This window comes from Tupaia chinensis, unplaced genomic scaffold, assembly GCF_000334495.1.
Source record: "Tupaia chinensis unplaced genomic scaffold, TupChi_1.0 Scaffold000270_2, whole genome shotgun sequence".
NCBI lineage: Eukaryota > Metazoa > Chordata > Mammalia > Scandentia > Tupaiidae > Tupaia > Tupaia belangeri.
This window is the reverse complement of record NW_006159751.1, coordinates 1798617-1820180: the sequence shown is the minus strand read 5'-3', so window position 1 is coordinate 1820180 and position 21564 is coordinate 1798617. Positions and strand designations below refer to the sequence as shown.

At 47.3% G+C, this 21564-nt stretch overlaps 2 protein-coding genes across 3 annotated transcripts in view; one reads left to right on the top strand and one right to left on the bottom strand.

The window, feature by feature from the left end:
• KCND3 (potassium voltage-gated channel subfamily D member 3) overlaps positions 1-21564 on the top strand; it is a 236813-nt gene that overhangs the window by 94025 nt on the left and 121224 nt on the right. The window lies entirely within an intron of this gene.
• Positions 2492-5341, bottom strand: LOC102503367 (40S ribosomal protein S11). Its single transcript, XM_006149652.2, has 3 exons — positions 4838-5341; positions 3080-3158; positions 2492-2541 (listed from the first exon to the last, which is right to left on the bottom strand). The coding sequence occupies exons 1-3, from the start codon at positions 5336-5338 to the stop codon at positions 2492-2494; spliced, it is 630 nt and encodes a 209-aa protein (XP_006149714.1). The 5' UTR covers positions 5339-5341.

Here is a 21564-nt window from a genome sequence, read left to right as displayed (position 1 = left end):
GAGGGAACATGCCAATTTGATAGCAGGGCCCGATCACTGGAACGCAGCTCCCCAGGGAAGAGAAAATGAAAAATATGACTAAACTGTCCTCCCACACGGGCTGTCATTAAAACAGTGCTCAGTATGTCACAGATATTTTTGCTTCGTCTTCAAATAATTTGCTCTTCCAACTAAAAAAAATTATTAATTTAATTTTTATTACCCCTTTCTCCACCTCTACCTTGCTGTGCCCTTTGCTCTGTGAGGCCAAGGGAATAAGGTGTGTGTTCTTGTCGCCCAAGGGCCTCCCCTGACCCCAAGGAAAGTGGATATACCCCTAGGCAGGCTGGTCTGCAGCCTGGCCCCACAGCCAAGGCAGAATCCTCCCTCCTCCTGAGCTGCCTCCTCCTCCTCCCCTCCCCTCCCCTCGGGCCTCCCCTCTCTCCTTCTTCTCCCTTCCCCTTCTTTCTTTTCCTTCTCCCGCTCTGTCCTCCCCTTCTTCCTCCTCCTCAGGTTTCCTTCTCCTCTCCTTTCTCTCCCTCTCCTCTCTTCCTATTCCCTCTCCTTTTATCTCTCCCTCCCTTCTGCCCTCCTTCCTCTCCTTATCTTCCCCTCTCCTTCCTTCCTCCTCTTCCTCCTCTTCCTCCTCTTCCTCCTCTCCTTCCTCCCTCTCAGCCTCCTCCTCTCCCTCTCCTTCTTCCCCTGCCCTTCCTCTCCTTCCTCCTGCTATCCCTCTTCCCCCTCACTCTCTCCTTCCTCCCCTCCTTTCTCCTTCTGCCTCTCTGACTTCAACTGAAGAGGAGTCTCTGGGTATTTCTTTAGGAGAGAGAAATCTTCAGAAGGGCCAGGCAACACAGGGCAGGAGCCTGGCCCTCACATAGGCCAGCCCCGGTAGTAGAGTCATGTCTCTCCCCAGTCTCGGGGCCTGCTCGGGTGGCTCCTGGCCTGGTGATCCTTGACCCATCCTTTCCCAGGGCAGCCTCCACCAACCCCAGCTGGAACTTCCCACATTGCTACCCACGCAGTCCAGCGATGGTGCTTTCTGCGATCTCTGACTCCTGGGAAGAGCATTGCTCAGTCTCCACTAAGTGCATGCGGGGCTAGGGTCTGGCGGGGAGCCCTAGAACCGGCTGGGCTTTACCTCCTAGTGATTGGGAGTGGGGCAGACAGAGACTATAGTGGACTAAGGCAACATTAAGCAAAGTGCTGCGAAGGGGATGAGACAGGGTGGGGTGGGAGTCAAAGGCAGCTGTAGCCAAGGTCAGGAGGAAGTCTTCTAAGAGCAAAAGAGCCTGATGCTGTGGAGTTAGCTCGGCAAAGGCCCAGGGCAGGTGCTCCAGGTGGGATGAGAACATGTAGCGTGACCTAGGCTCACTACAGGAATGAGCTTGGTATGTTACAGAGGCAGAAAGGAGCCGTGAGGCAGGAGCACAGTGGGTTGTGAGAGGCATTGGCGTAGAGAGGAGCCGGCACAGACCTCGAGCCTCACCCACAGGCCACGGGAGGATTTGGAATGCGGCTCAGGTGTAACAGAACCCCATAGAGGGCTGGAAGCCGCACAGGGTGGTCTGGCTTATGCTTCAGAAGCTCACTCTGGCTGATGTGTGAAGGGTGCATTGCAGGGAGGATTGAGGGGACCAGAGGCCCGTGAGAAGACAGTTGTGGGAGTCAGTGATGGGGGCTCGGGCCCCTCTTCTGTCCTGCCCTCTCCCCTCAGCTACAGGCTTCCCAGACCTCCAGAACAGATCTGTGGATTCCCGTCTCCCCAAGTGCGACCTGACCCCCAAGTCGATGGCAACACCACTGGCCCAGCAACCAGAGATTGCTCTCTCCTGCAGCTCCAACGCTGGCTGCCACCCAGGCTTCCTCACCAGGGCCTTGTCCCTTGGACGCTGAGTTGTTCCCCTCTGTGGGGTGATGGGTAGTTGGCTTTGCCAGGGATGCCCTCCCCACCCCAAGAGTCTAACACAGGGCAAGACACAGCACAGTGGCATGAGAGTGTGTGTTGGGTTTTCCAGGCTTGCCTGTACCACAGGAAGGACTTCATTTACAGGCAAACTCCCCAGGGACTTGAGCCGTTTTTATTAAGACTACCCACACTCCCCCAACACGCACTCTCACAGCCCTCATTTCTCCAGCCTCACCTCCACAGCCTGCTTCCTGCTTAGGCTGTCGTTCCTTCTTTCTTCATGTTCCCCCTCTCCCTGAACACCTCCTGAGGGGATTCTGCCCCCAAGACCTCGGCAAACTCTTGGTCATCCATCAAGTGCCCCCTCGAACAGCACCTTCTCGGCCAAGTATCTCAGGCCTCGCATCCCCTCACGCAGCCCTCCGCCCAGACAGAGTTCCGAGCTACCCTCAGCTTGCCTGGCTGCTGTGGCCCTCCTCACACTGCCAGCTGTTTACTGTGATTTTGTCCCTGCCCGCCTACTTCAGCTCAGGACGGCAAGCACCCAGAGGCCAGAGACTCTCCTCCTTCCTGTCTTCAACTGGCTCAGCCCAGAGCAGCTGCTCAGCGGGTACCTGGTGACACGGAGTCGTCCTTCGGGGTCACCGCTTCAGCTAAAAGCTGAGTTGTCTGATCACGTTTTCAGGTTAAAGATGAGCAAAACTCACTTCCTGGAGGAAGTCTCCTTTGGTTTTAGAGGATATTTTGCTATGTCCTCTCAGCCTTCGAGCTCCCTAGAATACAATTTTCAGAACGCCTGCCTGTGCCTCTTTTGTTCACTACTTGGGTTAGCAGATCATTATCATTCAGCCTCAGCTAGGTGTCAAGAGATGCAGTCTGAGTGGCTGCCCATCTACCCAGTCCCTCTCACTTACCACTGTTTGGCTCTGCAGGGCACTGTGTTATTTTTCACTGCTGGGCTTATTTATATACTTTACAATCTTCCCACCAAGAATGTAGTTCTAAGAAGCGGGACCTGGTCTGTCCTGTTTGCAGCTGCTTCCTCATGCCCGCAGCTGTGCACATGGTATGCACCCAAGAATTACTTTGTAAGAAAATGCTCTTAGGCTCTTATTATTTATGAATTGCTGCTATAGGCACCATAGTCTCGCCTTGGAAGACAAACCACCTGCCTGAGGACTCAAGACTCACATTGGGCCAGCCGTGGTAGCACAGCAGTAACACAACACATCATGATGCGGGAGGGTTTCTGGTTCACGTCAGCATTTCCCTGTACACGCAGGGTGCATAGAGCTCATGGAACTAGCTGGCTTGGGGGAGAATCACAGCATGAAGCCCTTGTTGAGATTGACCTTCCACAAAACAGAGAAGAAAGAGAGGAAGAGAAAGGAGGAAGGAAGTAAAGAAAGAGAGAGAGAAAGAGAAAAACACAGGTTGAGACTTCAGGTGGCGTCTCTTCTAGATGATACCTCCCAAATCTTGGATCATCCTCTTTCTCTCATTTTCCTGCCTCATACCGTGTTAAAAGGACCCTACACTTCTCTGCCATTCTTACAACATTCTTCCCACCCCACCCCACCCCAGAGGGAGTGTGTGCCTGCCAGAAAGAGAGAGAAGAGAGAGTGAGAAAGTACCCCCTTTAGGGGTTCGCCATGTCACAACCCCTTCTCCTGCATTTTTTTTTTCCCTTTCAGGACATTGGGCATGCACACCTATCTACCCAGCTTGTTTTTTTAGGCTGTCAGATCTGGGACAGGAACCACGCAGCTGGCATGTGGAATCTTGCTGCCTTAGCCACTGAGACAACAGCAGGCCCAACACAACATTTTTTAAAAAAGAATCATTTATTTAATTTTATTTATTCATCCATTTTTTACTTTATTTTTTATTTGATCAGAGGGAGAAAAGGGAGAGAGAGAGACAGGAAAGAAAAACTTAAAAAGCGGAACTGAAGACTCACACATTGACTAGGGGGCTCACAGTCCAGAGCAGGCCCCAGTAAATGGTACACCACGTGCTGTCAGAGTCTGAGCAGAGTCGGGAGACTGCAGTGGCCAGGCAGGCTTCATGGAGGGCGGGAGAACTGTGGCGAGCTTTGGCACTGACTCTCACCACCGGGCTATGCCTGTGTTGCTTCTCCACCTGAGCACATGCTCCACCTGAAACGCCATACGCCATCCCAGCATCCCCCTTCATCTCACTTTGCCAACTGTAGCTTATGGGTCCCACATGCCCCTTGTCTAGGACACTTTTTCTTAACCCCCATGCTCAAACCTGCAAGACCCTGGACTTTCCTCTCCTAGTTATCCTCTTACACAACTATGGAATTACCTTTTATTGTATCCTCTCCCGACACACGTACATGCGCACGCGCACACACACACACGTTGGGTAAATGAGGAGAGAGATGGCAGCCGATTTATCTCCAATTCCCCAGAACCTAATACAGCTCCTGGAACATAGTAGATGCTTGGAAATTATGTGTCAAATAAATGAAGAAGAGAGTTTATCTTCCCTGATGGCCAGAGTACTCCCTAAGTGCAGATTCCAATTCACTTGTTTCTTCATCACACATTCATTGAGCACTTACTGTGTACTAGGCACTGTTCTAGGCTCTGGGGACACTACTGTCAACAAGGCAGACAAAAATTCCTGCATTTAGGGAGCTTATATACTAGTCAGGTGACAGACAAGATAAAAAGTAGAGTAATAAGTTAGATGGTGACCAAGGAGATGGAGAACAATGAAGCAGAGGAGGGAGCTAGGAGTGTATGTGTGATATTTAAAGGTTAGTCAGGGCTGGTCTCCCTGAGAAGGGGTTAGAGGGGGTGCCCTGAGGGAGGTGAGGGAAGCCCCATGGAGCTTGAACATTTGGATTTGAAGTACTATTCTGTTTGTTTGTTTGTTTGTTTGTTTGGTGCGGTGGCAGGGGGGATGACTTTATTTTACTGGGGAGCAGGCAGACGTCCAGGCTAAGAACTTCTGGAACTGCTTCTTGTTACCAGCAGCCTTGGTGACTTTGAGCACATTGAGGCACATGGTCTTGCTCAGGAGCTGGCACTTGCCCACCATGATGATGTTGCCAATCTGGACTTCCCTGAAGCAGAGAGACAGGTGCACAGACATATTCTTGTGGCACATCTTGAAGCGATTGTTCTTGTGGATGTAGTGGAGGTAGTCCCGGCAGATGACAATGGTTCTCTGCATCTTCATCTTGGTCACTGCACCAGACAGGATCGGTCCCCAAATGGACACGTTACCAGTAAAGGGGCATTTCTTGTCAATGTAAGTACCGTCGATGGCCTCTTTGGGAGTCCTGAAGCCCAGACCGATGTTCTTGTAGTATCTTGGAAGCATCTTCTTGCCAGTTTCTCCCAGCAGGACCCACTTCTTGTTTTGGAAGATGGTAGGCTGCTTTTGGTAAGCACGTTCAGTCTGAATGTCCGCCATCTTCCCCGTCACCTGAAAAAAAGCTGAGGTACTATTTGTTTTTTTTTTTTTTTAACAATTAAAGTATGAATTTATTTTGGTACAAAAACTTTTCAAAGTTCATACATAGTTTTCCCATTACACGTATTTCCATGAGCTTTTCTTTTTCCTGAGGTACTACTCTTGCAAGACATCACTCCAACAAGTCTCTCTCCCTCTGCATCACTGACTGCTCCTCTCTAATGGACCATTCCCACCTGTATCAGATATCCTGTTATTTCTTCCTTCCTAAAATACCTCCACTTTTACTCCACTTCCTTGCCAACAAACCCTCACCATTTATTTGTCTCTTTTAGCAGCAAAACCTCCTCAAAAGAACGGTCTGATTCATCATTTTCATTCTCTTTTTTCCTTTTTAACTTGATAAACATTATTATATTGTCCATGTTCCCGATAAACACTAAGTGATTTAATCCTTATAACAATTCTTTGAATTAGATGGCCTCAGATTAGGAAATGGAGCACAGGAAGGTTAAATAACTTGCCTGAAGTCACACAGCTAGTAAGTGGCCCAGCTGGGATTGGAACCCTGGCCAGCTGGTGCCCAGACCTGGGCTCTCAGTCACTCTGTTGTACAACCTGTCAGTACCATGCTCCCCACAGCCCACCACACTTGGGGTTCCACTTGTCTCCCTTTCCTGAAATTCTTCTTGTTGACCTCACCATGATCTTTGTGTTGCTAAATCCCAGGGTCACTTATCACCCCTCATCTGATGAGCTTCAAATAACCCAGATCTCTCCTCCTTGACAAACTGTCTTCTCCAAGCTTCAAGACATCATGCTGTCCTAGTCCTCCTACCTCACTATTCACTCCATTTTGGTTTCTTGCTGGCTTCTCTTTTCCCCCACCTACAGATGTGGAAAAGCCCAGGACTGGGTCTCTCCATCTATTCACTTCCCAGTCATCTCTTCTTATCTTCTGGTCTTCAGTACTCTGCCCATGAAGACCCCTGTATTTATAATTCCATTGAAGACCTTTTCCCCAAGCTCTACACTTATCTAGCCACTGGAGTTCTTTGACTCTCCACCTAAGAGTTGCAAACATCTCTAATAAACATCTCAAACTTGTTGGGTTTAAAACAGAATTTGTGATTTCTTCCCCCTACCATGCCTGGTCCAGACCAGCTCCACCCATACATCTTCTTGATGGAAAGCTTTATCCTTTCCGGTGCTCAAGAGAAAGCCTTAGAGGCAGCCCTGGCTTCTCTGTTCATCTCCCATTCCCATCTAACATCTCAAGAAATCTTATTGGCTCTTCCTTCAGAGCACATACAGAACCTGACCCTGTCTCCCATCTTCACCCCACCATGCTGATGCAAGCCACCATCATCTTTGGATTATTGTAATGCCCTCCTAATTGCCCTCCCACTTGCATCTCTGATCCTTATCCACTCATCACAGCATCCAACATGATAACCCTTTTCAGACTGAAGTCAGAATATGTTTTCTTCCTCTCAAAACCTAGGATGGCTGCCATCCAGAGACCAAACCAAAGTCTTTACAGTATCCTTTATGGTCTTCCACAATCTTGTTCTTATAGCTTCTGTGAATTCACCACCTATATCTCTCCTTTTGATCTTTCCATACTGGACATTCTTATGGTGGTTGTTGTTTGTTTGTTTGTTTGTTTGTTTGTTTGTTTAGAGAGAAATAGAGAGACAAACACTCTCAAGGGGGTTTTATCTTGTGATTCTCCAGCTAGCCCAGATCATGGACACTCACCTGGAACCAAATATGGTCTTCCATATGACTTCCAGCTAGCCAGGATCATAGGCACTCACCTGGGAACCAAATCTGGTCTTCCATATGGCCTCCAGCTAGCCAAGATCATGGACACTCACCTGGAATTAAATCTGGTCTTCCATATGGCCTCCAGCTAGCCAGGATCATGTACACTCACCTGGGAACCAAATCTGGTCTTCCATATGGCCTTCAGCATTGTAGTGTTGAGCTATGGCTGCTGGACCCAGGCCAGCCAATCCATCTGCTGCCCTTCAACACCCCAAGAATGTTTCTACTTGTCCTACTTTGGGACTTTCTCCTCAACTGTTCCCATTGCCTGAAATGTTCACCAGCACTCCTAGATATCTTCAAGGCCATCTCCTGAAAGAAGCCTACTCTGACCTCCCCAGGCCTCCCACTCCCTCTTCCTCTGATATTTTTCCCTCAATACCTCATTTTCCTTCTAGCACCTGGCATGGCTTATTCACTCGGTGAACCTTCCCTCGCTAGAATGTGCACTCCACAGGAGCAGAGCCTCAGTTCTGAGTGCCGATATTCTAAGCACCTAGGACAGAGCCCAGCATAGAACTCATGTTCTATAAATGCCTGCTGAATGGTTTTCCAGATGTATGCACTTTAGGCCCAAGGAACCTTCCTTCTGTCCTTCCTCCCTGCTTGAGTAGGGTCAGGGGCCATCAGTCAGTCTGTGGGGCCAACCCACTGGCAAGGCTGAGTCATCTCCCCCCTGCATTCCCAGGGAAGTTCTTAGTTCCCTTATGGTGGTGATGTTTGTGGTTGGCCAGCTGATCCAGGGAAGAGTGGCTATGTGCAGTACAGCAAAGCCCAGTCCAGTGGCCACATCGCCTCTGTTCACCCAGACAGACTCATTCCCTGGAGATAAACATGCAGCCCTGGTCTAAAGAGGTCCCAGTGATAAACTGACCTCTGCTACCTCCCACTTCCCTCAGACACAACCAGAGAGAAGTCTCGTGTCAGCAGAATTACTACCAGAGTGACGGGATGATGGGCTGCTGCTAGAGAAGCCTCTGTCCTCTCATCTGCAGCCCCCACCTCACCAGACCCCAGGGTTCTCGTTTGCTCTCTCTGCAGCTTTCCTCGCTCTCTTCTCCTCCTGTGTGCTCGCCTCTTTCTATTGTTCCTTCTCCCATCCTTTCCCTCTCCAGCCTCTACAGAAGTTCCTGTCTCTGTCTCAGTATTGGTTTGTCTCACTGCCTGTGTTTTCCTCTGCCTTCCTCTGGCTTTCTTTGTGTGTATGTTGCTCTCTAATCTGTGCCCTTCTCCTTTCCAGCTCTTTTTCAGGACCTCTGCTTCTTCCTGTTTCCATCCTCCCTCTCCTGTAATTACCATGACTCCTAACCCTACTCTAGTTTCACCTCTGGCCTTTAATGGCAGTGCTGGACCTCCCTGGCAGGTGTCCACAGAAGGATCTGCACCTCTTCTTGCCCACCCCACAGTGAGAATTCACTGATGACAGCATCAGCCTCTGGTCTGAGCGCAGTCTATCGTCAGTCCCAGCCCTTCCAGCCCTTCTGTCCTCCCTGGAGCATGCGCTAGCAATACCTCTGGGCTGCTCAGCCAGGGTGACTTTTTCTAAAGCCCACTGCCTTACCCAGGACCTGGGACTTTTCCTCTTTTTACCAGGGCTGACCTTGTAGTGGATTTAAGGCGTGAGATTGTTTAAAACTTCATGCTAAGTTTCAGAGTCTCCTGTGTAAACCAGGCCCCTAGGAGAACCCGCTCCAGATTGCAAATCATTCTCCCCAGCTTCTTCACATTGAGTATGACTTTTCCACTCCTTCTCTGTTTAAGTCCCACCTGTCTTGCTCTGTTACAGCCAGCAAGTCAGACAAGTATGAAAATGCATGCCAGCCCCTTGGTTTCTCTCCTGCACTTCCGACAGCTGTACACCTAGTTTACTTGTTGGCTCTTCTTTTGTTCACATGATAAATGTTCACCCCTGGCTCTTCCATAATGGAGGAATCAGGGCCCTCAGTGGATCCCTTGCCTTGTGGAGTTTGTGTGGTTTGGAAATATTATGAAGTACTTAAAGCAGTTGAAGGGGTCTGGCTGGACCTTCAATGAGGTTGGGCAGAGCAACTTCTTTTTTTATCTCCTCTTTCTCCTTCCTCCTATTGATCCTTCTCCATTATGACCACCAACAACTTCACCTAGTGTGCCATTCTCCCCTTCTGTCTCTGGAGAAGCTTTTCCCTGTCCCTTCCCACTCCCACCTGCTGGAGGGATACATTCTTGCTATTGTTGATCATTAAAATGAGATGTTCACCATGGGGTTGATCATTAAAATGAGATGTTCAGGGAACCAGCAGTTAGCGTAATGGCTATGTCGCTGGACTCCCACGTAGTCGACCGCGATTCGAGTCCCGGACCCGGTGGCTTAAAACTCACGCCGGGCGTGTGTGCGTGCGTGCCCAAGATCCCGAGAGGAGAATGGAGGAGAAGGGATTGTGGCGTGACCATCCCCCCTGGGGGGTGATGTCTCGCTTTCTGTCTCTATGTCTCTCTCTGTCTGTCTGGCGAGCGCACGCGCCCTACAATGAAAATCTCTCAAAAAAAAAAAAAAAGAGATGTTCACCATGGGGTGTGGTGAAGAGGAAGCATTGTACGGGTGGCGTGTAAGTGCTTTATAGGGCTCCTTGAAAGAGGCTCGCAGTGCTGTGATAGTGTTTCTCATTGGCTCTCACCTGACATTTTACTGACACTAGCCTCATCCAAAAGTGCACCCAAGTAAATGCGAACTGAATCCTGCGTGCCTCGTTCCATTTGTTGGCATTTTCCCATGCACAGCGCTGTCTTCTTAGAGTACTATCGTGTGTTAAGCACGAGCAAGCCTCTTCAACCCAAGATGGGAACTTCCTCCTAGGGTTGTGGCCAGGCAGTGTTCACGTCTCCGTTGAATGCTGGTCAGGATGGAGAGCTCACTGCTTTTAGGTAGTAAGGAGACTTAGTGGTGAAGAATGTGTATGTTGGGGTCACATTAATCCACCGTCTCCTGGTTGTGTCACCTCAGAGGTGTCTACTTAACCTCTCCAAGTTTCCTTGTTCCTTTTTGTTAAAAGGACAATGAAGAAAGTCCCCTTGTTAGAGTGTTGTGAAAAGCCAGGGAAGCAATATAGGGAAAGTGCTTCTCACAGTGCCTGAAGCTGTGCAAATGCTCAGTAAGTGTTAGCTATTTTATTATTATCTCACAAGGCAGCCTCTGCATGATTCTGAGCTGAAATTGGCCTCCCAGTAAATTGAAGAGGGTCTGGTTCTGCAGTCTGAAACTACACAAAAGCAACTAATCCCTCTTGTACAGGGCAACCTTTCAAATGTTTGAAGACAGCTTTTGTGACCCTTCTAAATCTTCTCTTCTCTAATTCAAGTGTTCCTAATTTCAGCCTAGTTCTCATATTTTTTAATGGTTTTTAGGCCCTTTGCCATCTAGATCACTGTCCTTTGTACAACTTGTTAATACCTTTCCAAAAATATAGTGGACAGAAGTAAAGGTAAGACAAGAAAGCTGGACTGACCTGCCCGTTGTGCAATGGGACATTGCCCTTGGTCTGGCTGCTATACGCAGTCCAAGCTTTCATTAGCAGATGCTGGTGCACTTCTTTGCCGGATGGTTGGCTTAGTGCCTGTGACCACTTAAAAACTCCTGCCGATTTCCACATGATCTCATCATACTTGCCAATTTTTTCTCAAGTGTGACTTTTATAATATTGAAGTTTACTCATTTCGGTGAGAAAGAGAGAGGCATACCTGCAACGGGGTCCCCATGCTGTGACTCACCCCAGCCTCAGCCAGTCCAGACCACCAGCCCAATAGACCCAGGTTTGGGACACAAACTCTGGACCTCTTCCATGTGAGTCCAGCTGTGCCACCAGCCAGAATAGTGCGGGACTGATGTGCATCTGGTTCATTGCATTGTATTTGCTTCAACCACTACTGTAGGTACAGTTCGGTCTTTAACTTCATTATTTGAATAGAAAATGTCCTTTCATATTTAGAAATTAAAAAAAAGTAACAGGAAACTGTGAAAAGTTCCCCCACCATCCTTGGTCCTCATCTTCCCAGCCTTCCCTTCTCTGACATAGGGCAGTGACCTTGTTGTTCCTAGTTTCCTATGTCTCTGTCCAGCGTTTCCTTATGCAGGTGTAAGAAAATACTGGTTCTTCTATTTCATCCTCTTTTTACACAAATGGAAGCATATAGTACACAATGGTCTGAATCTTTTTTTTTAATCCAGACATTTCAATGTCTGAGATCCTTTTGAATCTTCAGTCTTTTGTTTGATACAGCTTCCTGTCTACCAGTCTCCAGGTATGTGACAAGTGTACATAGAGTGAGCATGTCATCGGTATTTTTATCCAAGTTGTTGATAGAAAGATATAAGGACAGAGGACTTCAAAAAGTCTGTGGGAGAATGGAGTTAAAGTACTAGTTTATTTCTGGTGCAGAAATTTTTGAAACCCCTCCATTGTTCCTAATACACTGTTTTCCATGGACTTTTTGAAGACCCCCTCATATAAAGCCTTAAAGTCAGGCACAGTGGCGCATATGCTTGGGATAATCCCAGACTGAGGCAGGGGGATCACAACTCAGAAAGACCGTGTTTGGAACACACCACCCACTCCACATGCACCCCCCCACACACACACACACACACATACACAGAACTGGATAGAGCCATGTGTCAGCATGGACAGGCCCCAGGCTGATGTCCATCCATAAATCCACACTGTTGTACACAATGTTCTGCCAGTTATAGGCAGAACTATTCACGGCCCACCTTTTCCCTTGTTATTCACATGGATAATGCCCAAACCCATCAAATAGCTTGCTAAAGAAGTAGGTGTATAGAAGCTTCCTGATTTATCAGTTTAGAACAGTGGTTCTCAACTAGGGAAGATTTTTTTCCCTAGGGGACATTTGGCAACGTCTGGGAGCATTTTGAGTTGTCACAACTGAATGGGGGTGGGGGAGAGGATGCCACTGGAATCTAGTGGGTAGAGCCCAGGGTGCTAAATCCCTCACAAAGTACAGGACAGTCACTACCACCCCACCACACACACACACACACACACACACACACACACACACACACCAAAGAATCATCAGGCCAATGTCAATAGCACCAGGTTCAGAAACTATAGTTTAGAACTTATCAACATTTAAAAATAAAAACAAAAAATTTGATGTCACCTGGACCCAATGAATCTGAGCTGGTTCTTAATAATTATCACTCTTCAAAAGTGACATTTACATGCAATTCTTTTTTGGCAAGAAAGAATTCTCTAATGAATTAAAACATCATCTAGGCACCAGCAGGTGGCATGGTGGTTAAGGCTCTGGACTCTCACATAGCCAACCACAGTTTGAGTCCTGGATCTGGAGGCTTGCTTTCTCTCTCTCCCTCAATGTCTGATCAAATTTAAAATAATAATAAATAAAAATTAAATATTTTAAATGCATCATCTAGACCCTCTAATGTCTTGTAGACAGTCCTTGGGTGTGGAGAACTGCTCATCTCATGGGAAATAAGTCCCTCCAGGGATGCCGTACTCCATGGAGCTATCTCAGGGTGAAGATTTCCCCCCTAGTGTTTGCTCATCTGTCTCCTGGGACTGCCTATGTCTCTGGTGATGACTTCATTTCTTAATCTCTCCATTTTCCCCCACCCAAGTCAAGAAAGGCAGAGTCTATGGGAAGTTTGGGAGTCATGGAGTAATGTCAGTTGCAAAGGAATGGGCACAGTAGGGTGACTCTTTTTCCTTCTTTAAATGTGCCCATTTTCCACTGAGGGAGGGAGCTATAAGTGTCACCAATTTAACATCTCAAAACCCTTGACCAAAAAAAAAAAAAAAAAAAGATTCCTCACCTCTTTAGAAGACTAAGTCTAAAAGATTGAGTTGAAGCTTTAAAGAAGGAGCTATTGGTGTCCAGCAGAGCCCAGAGCCCCAAGCTCCCCAGAGAGAGCATGGTGGCCAGCCAGGAACTGCCTGCCTCCATAATGACTGAGCTCCCACTCTACTTGAAATGCTGTTAGGGTCTTATTCATTCAGGGATAGAAAAAGCATGGGCTGGGCTGTTGAAGAGCCTATCAGAGGCTGTCTGTACAGTGGGAAAAGCATGAATGTGGGACAGATCTGCATTGGAATCCCACAGATGTCGTGACACTGCGTTAAGCAGAGACAATATTTCATGCCTCAAAGAATCAGTCTCTTATCTGTAAGAATGGAGACAGCAATACTGCCTCATGGTTGTGAAAACTGAAAGAATAAGCATCTGCAATGCTTTGTGTGGGTAGTAAGAAGTCAATATTGTAGTTATTATTGAGTACTCTAATATCCTAGTACAGACATTAGACACTCAGAATCTGATAAGTACTAAATAAAGGCTCGAACAAAGGACTTCGGATGCATAAAAGAAGGGCCATGGACACAGTTGAAAATGTTTTAAAGAACACTGAACCGGAGGCCATTAGGAGACCTGGCCTTGAAACCCTCCTCTGTCACTCAGTAGCTGTGTAAACACAGATACTTTATTTCATTTCTGTAAGCCTCTGTTTTCTTATCTATAAAATAGAGATTTAGCAGTGAATATTAAATAGGTGCTTGTTGAGTCCATGGTTGAATTTCAACCAAGGAGGCTTCTTGAAATAGGTGGCATTTGGGACCAACAGTTAGCGTAATGGCTATGTCGCTGAACTCCCATGTAGCTGACCGTGGTTTGAGTCCCGGACCCGGTGGCTTAAACTCATGCCAGGCGCGTGTGCATACGTGCCCAAGATCCCGAGAGGAGTATGGAGGAGAAGGGATTGAGGTGTGACCATCCCCCCTGGGGGGGTGATTTCTTGCTTTCTGTCTCTCTGTCTCTCTGTGTCTTTCTGACCAGTGCATGCAAAAACCTCTCCAAAAAGGAAAAAAAGAAAGAAAGAAAGAAAGAAAGAAAGAAAGAAAGAAAGAAAGAAAGAAAGAAAGAAAGAAAGAAAGAGAGAAACAGGTGACATTTGAGCTGAACCCTGATGATTGAGGAGGATCTTCATTAGGGCAAAAGGGAAAGAAAAGGTCCCTGAGGTGCAAGAGAACAAGCAAATCAGAGGACCATGAGAGTGGACTTCTCCAGGAAGTTAAGAACGTGAACTTGAATATCAGTCAGACACACCGTGGTCAAGTTTTCTCCCTTTCTAAGCTTCAGTGCCTTTATATATAGAAAGTACCCTGAGAGGTGGATGTAGGCAGTCAGTAAAATCATTAGCTCAGTGCCTGGCACATGGTTGGTGCTTGGGGGATAATCGCTGTTGTACCCATGGTGTGTGTGGGACTGGAACGTCTACAGGGTCTGATTGTCAAGGACCTTGTATGCCAGGCCAAGGAGGCCAGTTTATCTGGCGATGGAAAACCATTACCAGCTTTTGCGAAAAGCGACATGATGCAGCAAACCGGTCTAGGCTAGCAGTAGAGGATAGGCTATCAAGGAGACCACATGAAAGCAGGAAGACCAGTTGGACCAGAAAACTGGGCCATAGTATAGTTTTGTCATGTATTCACTCTGGACTCTGGAGCAAACCACAAAGATTCCACAAGGCCCTGGGCTTACAGCTGGGCTGGACCGAGGTGGAAACGAAGCGTTCTGGGCCCCTCCCTGCTGGACTTTCTTCCACCACCCTCACCCAGCCTCCCTATGACAGCTGCGGCTCCCACCCCCAGTCCCTGTTTGGAGCAGTGATTAATACAGGTTTAAAATAATCTTTGTCTTCTCCCTTTGTCCGCCCCCAGCACAGCCGCTGCTCTCCTCCCATCCCCCACCCCCTCGCCCTCTGTGCCAAGCTGGCCAAACCTCGGAAACCAGCCACAGTGCAACGGAAGGCCCAGGGTACTGCCTTCACTCACGCACCAAGGCTCTGCCCACACTGCCACCCTCACATGCACCCCAGATCAGGAGCAAATAACAGCTTCCCTTCCAGGTCCCTTGATCCTCACCTCCTACAGTGGTCTCTTCCTCAGAAGAGGTTCTGGGCCTGGGAGCTAGAGGAGACTAGCACTTGATCATTTCTCTTCTCAGTAACATTGACCTGAAGAAGTGGCAGTGGGCCCTGGTGAATGTCCCAGCTGGACCTCAAGCCACTGCCTCATTGCAGTGGGAAGTTGTAGTCAATATTTCTAGGCTTACTTGGAGCATCTTGATTTCCCCATTGGTTGTCTAGCTTCTATTCCTTCCCAAAGATGTTTTCATTTCCTCATTAATAATACTAAGTTGGAGATATGGAAAATATCATCATTAAACAGGTGAAGAAAACCAAAGCTCAGACATTTGAAGGTCAGAGTCAGAAGAAGAGTGCAGGTGGCCAACCCAGAAACCAGCACCCTAGCAGTCCTGGAGAGGCCACCCACTTGCCTCCCTCCAAAGCTGCTGGGTCTCCATTCCTGTTTCTTTAGTACACCAGGGCACCATGACATTCCTCACTCTCACTCTCTTCCTCTCCTGGGAATAAACCTGATACTTGGCATACCTTGCCCCCAGAGACCTGTGGCTCAGCCAAGCACAGTGCTTTCATGTGGCTCCAACCCTATATGGTTACACTCAGGGAAGACTACATGGTCGTAGAAAGACAGAACAGCAGATAATGGGTTGAAATGGACATTATGAAAAGGTCAGGATATCCAGACTACCTTCCTTATTTTACAGCAAAGGAAACTGAGGTCCAGAGAGAGGAAGGGAGTACTTCAAGCCACACAGCTGCAGAATGATGACTGACCTCCAAGGCCTGCTCTTTGCCCCACCCCAAAGGTTGCCCTGGACTCCCACTGTGTCACATAGAGTAGAGGCTGCAGCTATGACCTCTCTCCTGTGACACGAAAGGTGACGGTGTAAAAAGAGTTCATTTTCTCACTCATCATAGCCAGAGACAGAGGCGGTTAAAGAAGAAATAAATGTGTCCAGTGACAGGGGGAGCTGGTCAGATTAAACCTGAGAAGCCCGATGAGGGAGAGAAGTCTGGCGTGGGCAGCTGGTGGGGACACACACCTGCCTAGGCTTGGGCAGGTGCTCAGTTGGCTGCCGAACTGTGCATCTGAGCGCACAAAAGGCACTTTGCTCTGTCTGGTGGGAGAGCCGTTGAGCTCATGCCTGTGCTCAGACAGAGCTGACAAATGCCACGTTAATCCCAAATTGCTTGCTCGGGATTAAAAAAAGATGGAGGTGGGGAAATGTGTCACTTTGGGTAGGAAAGGGAGCAGGAGTGTGTTTGATGGCCTGGATGGAGTCAGGCTAAATATTTAATGTTCTTGACAGAGACAGTCCCTTTCTCTAAACAATGACATGCAAGGCTCCTGGCCTGGGAGACAGAGGAGTCGGCAGCTGAGACTGGAGAGCTGCTTCCAGCTGCCTCTTGGAGAAAAGGCAGGAAACAGAGGAGGCCGTGTTGGGGTGCATGAAGGAGGATGTGGGAGCAAAGGGCCAGCACAGACCAGCTGGGGGGTGGAGAGAGCTGGGAATGGCCGAGAGCTCCCTTTATTAAAAAAAATAACAGTTCATTCTTTACATTTGGAATAAAAACCTGTTGTAATTACCTAGCAGTGGGAAAGCAATTTCTAAGCAGCTTTATTGTTCTGCTCCCCAACCTAATGTGCAAGGAAACATCGCCAGGGAATAGCAGGAGCGAAGACACACCGCAGTAACTATGATATTTAAATGTTTCCACAGTAGAAATTTCAATAAGGTTTAAATGAACCATAAGTTGATTTCTCTCTGGATTATTTTTTCCTCTTCCTCCTTTATTACTTAAGACATTGTGGTTCCTAAACCGTATTTATATGGCACTAGCAAAGAAGTCCCAGCAGGAAACTTCAGAACTTTATTTGTTGCCATTTGGAGTGCCTCTCTTCTGATCCATGCTCTGGAGGAGGTGGGTTCCTTCCACCCAGCTGGGACCCCAGAGCAGTCAGCCTGAGACCTTGGGGATCACCCCTCACATCCCAAAGGTGTCATGGGTAGATGCCACCCTGCCTGGCTAAATCTTTGGGTACTCACGTTCCCAGGTGTGTCTCTTATAGTAAGAATGGCCAATGCATAACCCAGTGAGAGTAGATGGGTCTGTATAACTCAGTGTCTAAATCCTTCACAACCAACACCTTGTCTTAAGAACCCCTGCTGAGTCCAAGTTGGGCTGGTATCCCGGAAGTGAGTCCTATCTGAAAGAGCATGTTTAGCATCTTCCTGTATTACTATTATATGTAATTCTTATAATACCTGGTAAGGTCTAGCCTTAGTAGGGGATACAAAGAAAAGTAAACTATTCTATAACCAAATGGGTCATCCAGAAAGTCATGATGTATTTTTACATAGAAACTATAGAAAAATACGGGACCAGCAGATGGTATAATGGTTACATCACTGAACTCCCATGTAGTTGACTGCAGTTCAAGTCCTGAACCCAGAGACTTAAACTCACACCAGGCACATGTGTGTGTATACGCAAAGTCCCAAGAGAAGAATGGAAGAGAAGGGATTGCAGTGTGGTCATCCTCCCTGGGGATGATTTCTCGTTTCCTGTCTGTCTCTCTGGCAAGCGCACACAGCCTATAGCAAAATTTTTCTCTAAATAAAAAGAAAAAGAGAAAAATGCATTATGACTTTTCAGATGACTCAATATAAACATCTAATGATACCTAAAAGGTAAAAACATGTATATAAGTACTACTATAGGTCAGCCTTTTAATATATACATATATATTCTTTATATATATAATTGCACTTAATCCACAGCTCTAAGGGGATTGTTATCCATTTTTCAGATAAGGAAACTGAGGTACAAAGAGTTGAAGTGATGTGCCCAAGCTTTCATAGGCCGTACGTGTTGGAGCTGGGATTAAACCAAATAATAAATCTCTAATAAATCAGCATTGCTGAGCCTGCCCACCACACTGCCTCACCGGTTAACCCTGGATTCACCTACTCATGTCTACATTGCAGAAACATTGGCTCTCCTTAAAACTCAAGTATTTGAAATATCGAGAGCCAACCCCAGAATATATGAGCAAAGAAGCTTGTGATGGTACTTTCCTTGGAGACCTTGAGGAACTACAGAGACTGCATGTTGGAAAGAGAGTCTCACCTTCTTAGAAGAAGGAAACTAGTAAAGACAGCACCCCCGCCCCCCGAGTTTAACCATTATCCTTCCCCAGACTCTCCTTGCATCTCAACACCCATGTTAGTGTCTCTCTGTGAGGCTGAGATAATGTATATTCAACTTTTCATACCATATGGTTCTTTTCAGCCCCATAGCACATACAGAGTTGGAAAAGAAGGAAGAGCTCTGAGCCTGGATTTTAATTTCAGGCTTTGAAAAACAGGCCATGTCTAGGAATGTTTGGCCAGGGAAGCGCCTGCATGCTGAGTTTCCTGCTCAAGGCTGTATTTCAGGGGTCATTTGCGTAATCCCTGGAATCTGAAAGGCAAGCATTTAAATGCATTGGCTCAGAACTCTAGGTCACATGCAGACACCCAACCTACCAAGCTCCAAATCAGCTTCCCACCAATGAATATTTATGGTGCTTGTGTTAGTCAGGATTCTCCAGAGAAACAGAACCAATAGGATGTATATACACACAGAAAGAGATTTATTATTTGGAATTGGCTCACGTAATTGTGGAGGCTGGAGAGCCCATATATACTTCCAGTCTAAAAGCCAGAGGCTCAGGATCCAGTTAGAGACTGAAGGCTAGGAAAAACAGATATTCCAGCTCAAAGCAGTCAAACAGAAAGAATGCCCTCTTATTTGGTGGAAGGTCAGCCTTTTTGTCTTATCAAAACCTTTAACTGAATAGTTTAGGGCCACCCTCATTAGAGAGAGCAGTCTGCTTTACTCAGTCTACTGATTGAAATATCAATTTCACCCAGAAACAGCCGCACAAGTACACTTGGAACAATGTTTGACCAAACATCTGGGCACCCCCTGGCCCAGTCAAATGTACAGATAAAATTAACCATGACAGCATCCCTTCCTAGGTGCAGCTAACTCTACATTCCCTATTCCTCACCCCTCAGCTGGTACTCTGAGAGGCACAGGAGTGTAGGAATAGTACTTATAGCATCCCATTAGCTCCACTAATGAGGTTGCCCTTTCCCTTGGCTTCCCACATCTGTTGGCTTTAGCAGCCAGCTGTACAGGTTAAAGCACCAACACACAACAGTGGGCATGCCCTTCTCCATTTCTACCTCCTCCTTTTCTTCTGAAGACCCCAAACTTCCAGGGGGAGTAGAGCAGAGAAGCCAGGGATGGGGAGAAGAGTCCACACATAGATAGTCTGTGGGCTCAGGCCCCAGTCTCAGGCACCCTGAACAGGAGGAGGCTGGGTAGAAGCAGAGTCCCCATGTCTCCCTTTTGCTCAGCAGAAAGCTGAGTTTCTGCTAACGAGAAGCCCGTGTCTTATTAGGCATAATACGGCTATATTGTGGCTGACAGGAGGGAAACGCATTTCACACTCTGGGAAATGGGATTCGGCAAAGAGACAGGAAGAGGTTTCAGTACATGCTTCTCTGCCTGCTATCCTGAAAGCTGGCAGTGGCAAGAAGCCAGAGGAGATAAGTACAGACTTCCTCTCCAGTATCCAAAGACGACACCGCACTGAGGTTCAGATTTTGTCCCAGGCACACATGTCCCCTATTCCACCACTTGACCTTGGACAAGTCCTTTAACTTTTCCATGCCACAGCTTCCTCATTTGGAAAATGAAAATAACAAATGACTCCATAGGATTGTTTGTGAGGACTAAATGAAATACAAGGGGACCTTTAAAAAGTTCATCTTTTTGCAGCAAAATGAACCTGTACTTTAATTTCATTTTGTCCACACACTTTTGGAAATACCCTCATGTACATGATGTGCTTAGTAGAATGTCTGGCACACAGTAGGACCCCAATAAATGTTGGCTATTATTATTGCTCAGCAGCTTCCTTCTTTTGCTTCCTGAGAGAGGTGATTTTCTGTTAGTGGAATATCCACTGCACACTTCAAGTTTGAGACTGGCTTCCACTAGCGACCAGGTGATGTGGGCTCTGGGATGAGCTCATTTCAAGAGGAAGGTCAAAGACTCTTTGCGTTTCCCCTTCTGCATATCAGGAGGCTGATAATGAACTACCACGCATTTGATGCTTTTGGAAATAATATATAAGATGCTCCGTGATCACGCCTCTCTCCTGGTGTGGATAACTGAAGCAGTGGCTATGGATCCTTGATGCATAAGATCTAACTGTATCTATTCTTCCCTCATAATCCCCCATTCCCTCCACACCCCTCCCAGCCCCGAATCCCCTGCATCTACGCCTCACAGGGGCCTTCCTCACTGGGTATGATCATAGCTGAAGTGAATGGTCTTTCTATTGTCCTCCTGCAGGCAACTCTCCCTGTCTCCCCATTTCCAGAGTCCCCTTCTCCAGGGGAGATACACATGAACTGAAGGTGTTGAGGAAACCAGTTTGATGGAGCTGTCAAGTGTGTTTGGATATAGGCAAATTTAAGACATAAAAGGACCTCATCCCAACTCCACTGTAGATCATCAGTGTCCCAAACAAGGACAACTCCTGAGTATTCAACAGGAATTCACTTAGTAAATGAGTTTTGGTTGTTTTTTGGTTTTTTTTGTTGTTGTTGTTGTTGTTTTTTCTTTGGGGGAGGGTGGTTATTTGGCTTATGAACTAGAATACTTCTTTCTCTGGAATAACTTTATTTTAGAAACTGAGACATCAGTTTCTTGAGGACAGCACCTTACCTAATACTTCTTTACATCCCCTAGAGCATTGAGCACAGTGGCTCTAGGGCAGGTACTTTTCTAAATATGTTTGAATGACTGAGTAAGTACATCTTGGAATTGCACGTGTGTGCCTGAATGACTGAGTAAGTACATCTTGGAACTCCACGTGTGTGCCCACCAGAAAGACAAAGAGAGATAGAGAGACAGAAAGTGAGAAATCACTCCCCGGGGGGATAGACACGCTGCAATCCCTTCTCATCCATTCTCCTCTCGGGATCTTGGGCACACATGCACATGCGCCTGGTGTGAGTTTTAAGCCACCGGGTCCAGGACTCGAACCATGGTCGACTACATGGGAGTCCAGCAACATAACCATGATGCTAACTGTTGGTCCTGTCTGAGACCAGATCTCAACCAGTCCATCTAGATGTGAAGTCATCCTACCTAGAAACAGAAAAATGGTGAGGGACCCCAGGAACCAGGCTCAATGGCGGAGAAAGGACCAGGGAATTGGGCTCTGCACCATCAAGGTGCTTTGATCTCCTCCCACTCCCAGATGGGAGTCACAGCTCCAGGTCCTCCTTCTCCTGCTTCCCATAAATCTCTGCTCCTTTTCCTCCTCTCTCCTTGCTTATCCACCTTGGGGAGAGCCCGGCAGAAGAAGGAGAATGAAATCTGTCTCTTTCCC

Bases quoted from the DNA above. Each gene is read 5' to 3' on its own strand.
- LOC102503367 (XM_006149652.2), bottom strand. From the start codon at position 5,338: ATGGCGGACATTCAGACTGAACGTGCTTACCAAAAGCAGCCTACCATC. The intron at 3,159-4,837 runs GTAAAATAAAGT...CTGCGTGTACAG, and splicing joins GGACGTCTGCCTGCTCCCCA to GGAAATGCTGACGTGAACCA. The intron at 2,542-3,079 runs GTGAGTCTTGAG...CTCAGCTTTTAG, and splicing joins GCTACCACGGCTGGCCCAAT to CTGAAGCGGTGACCCCGAAG.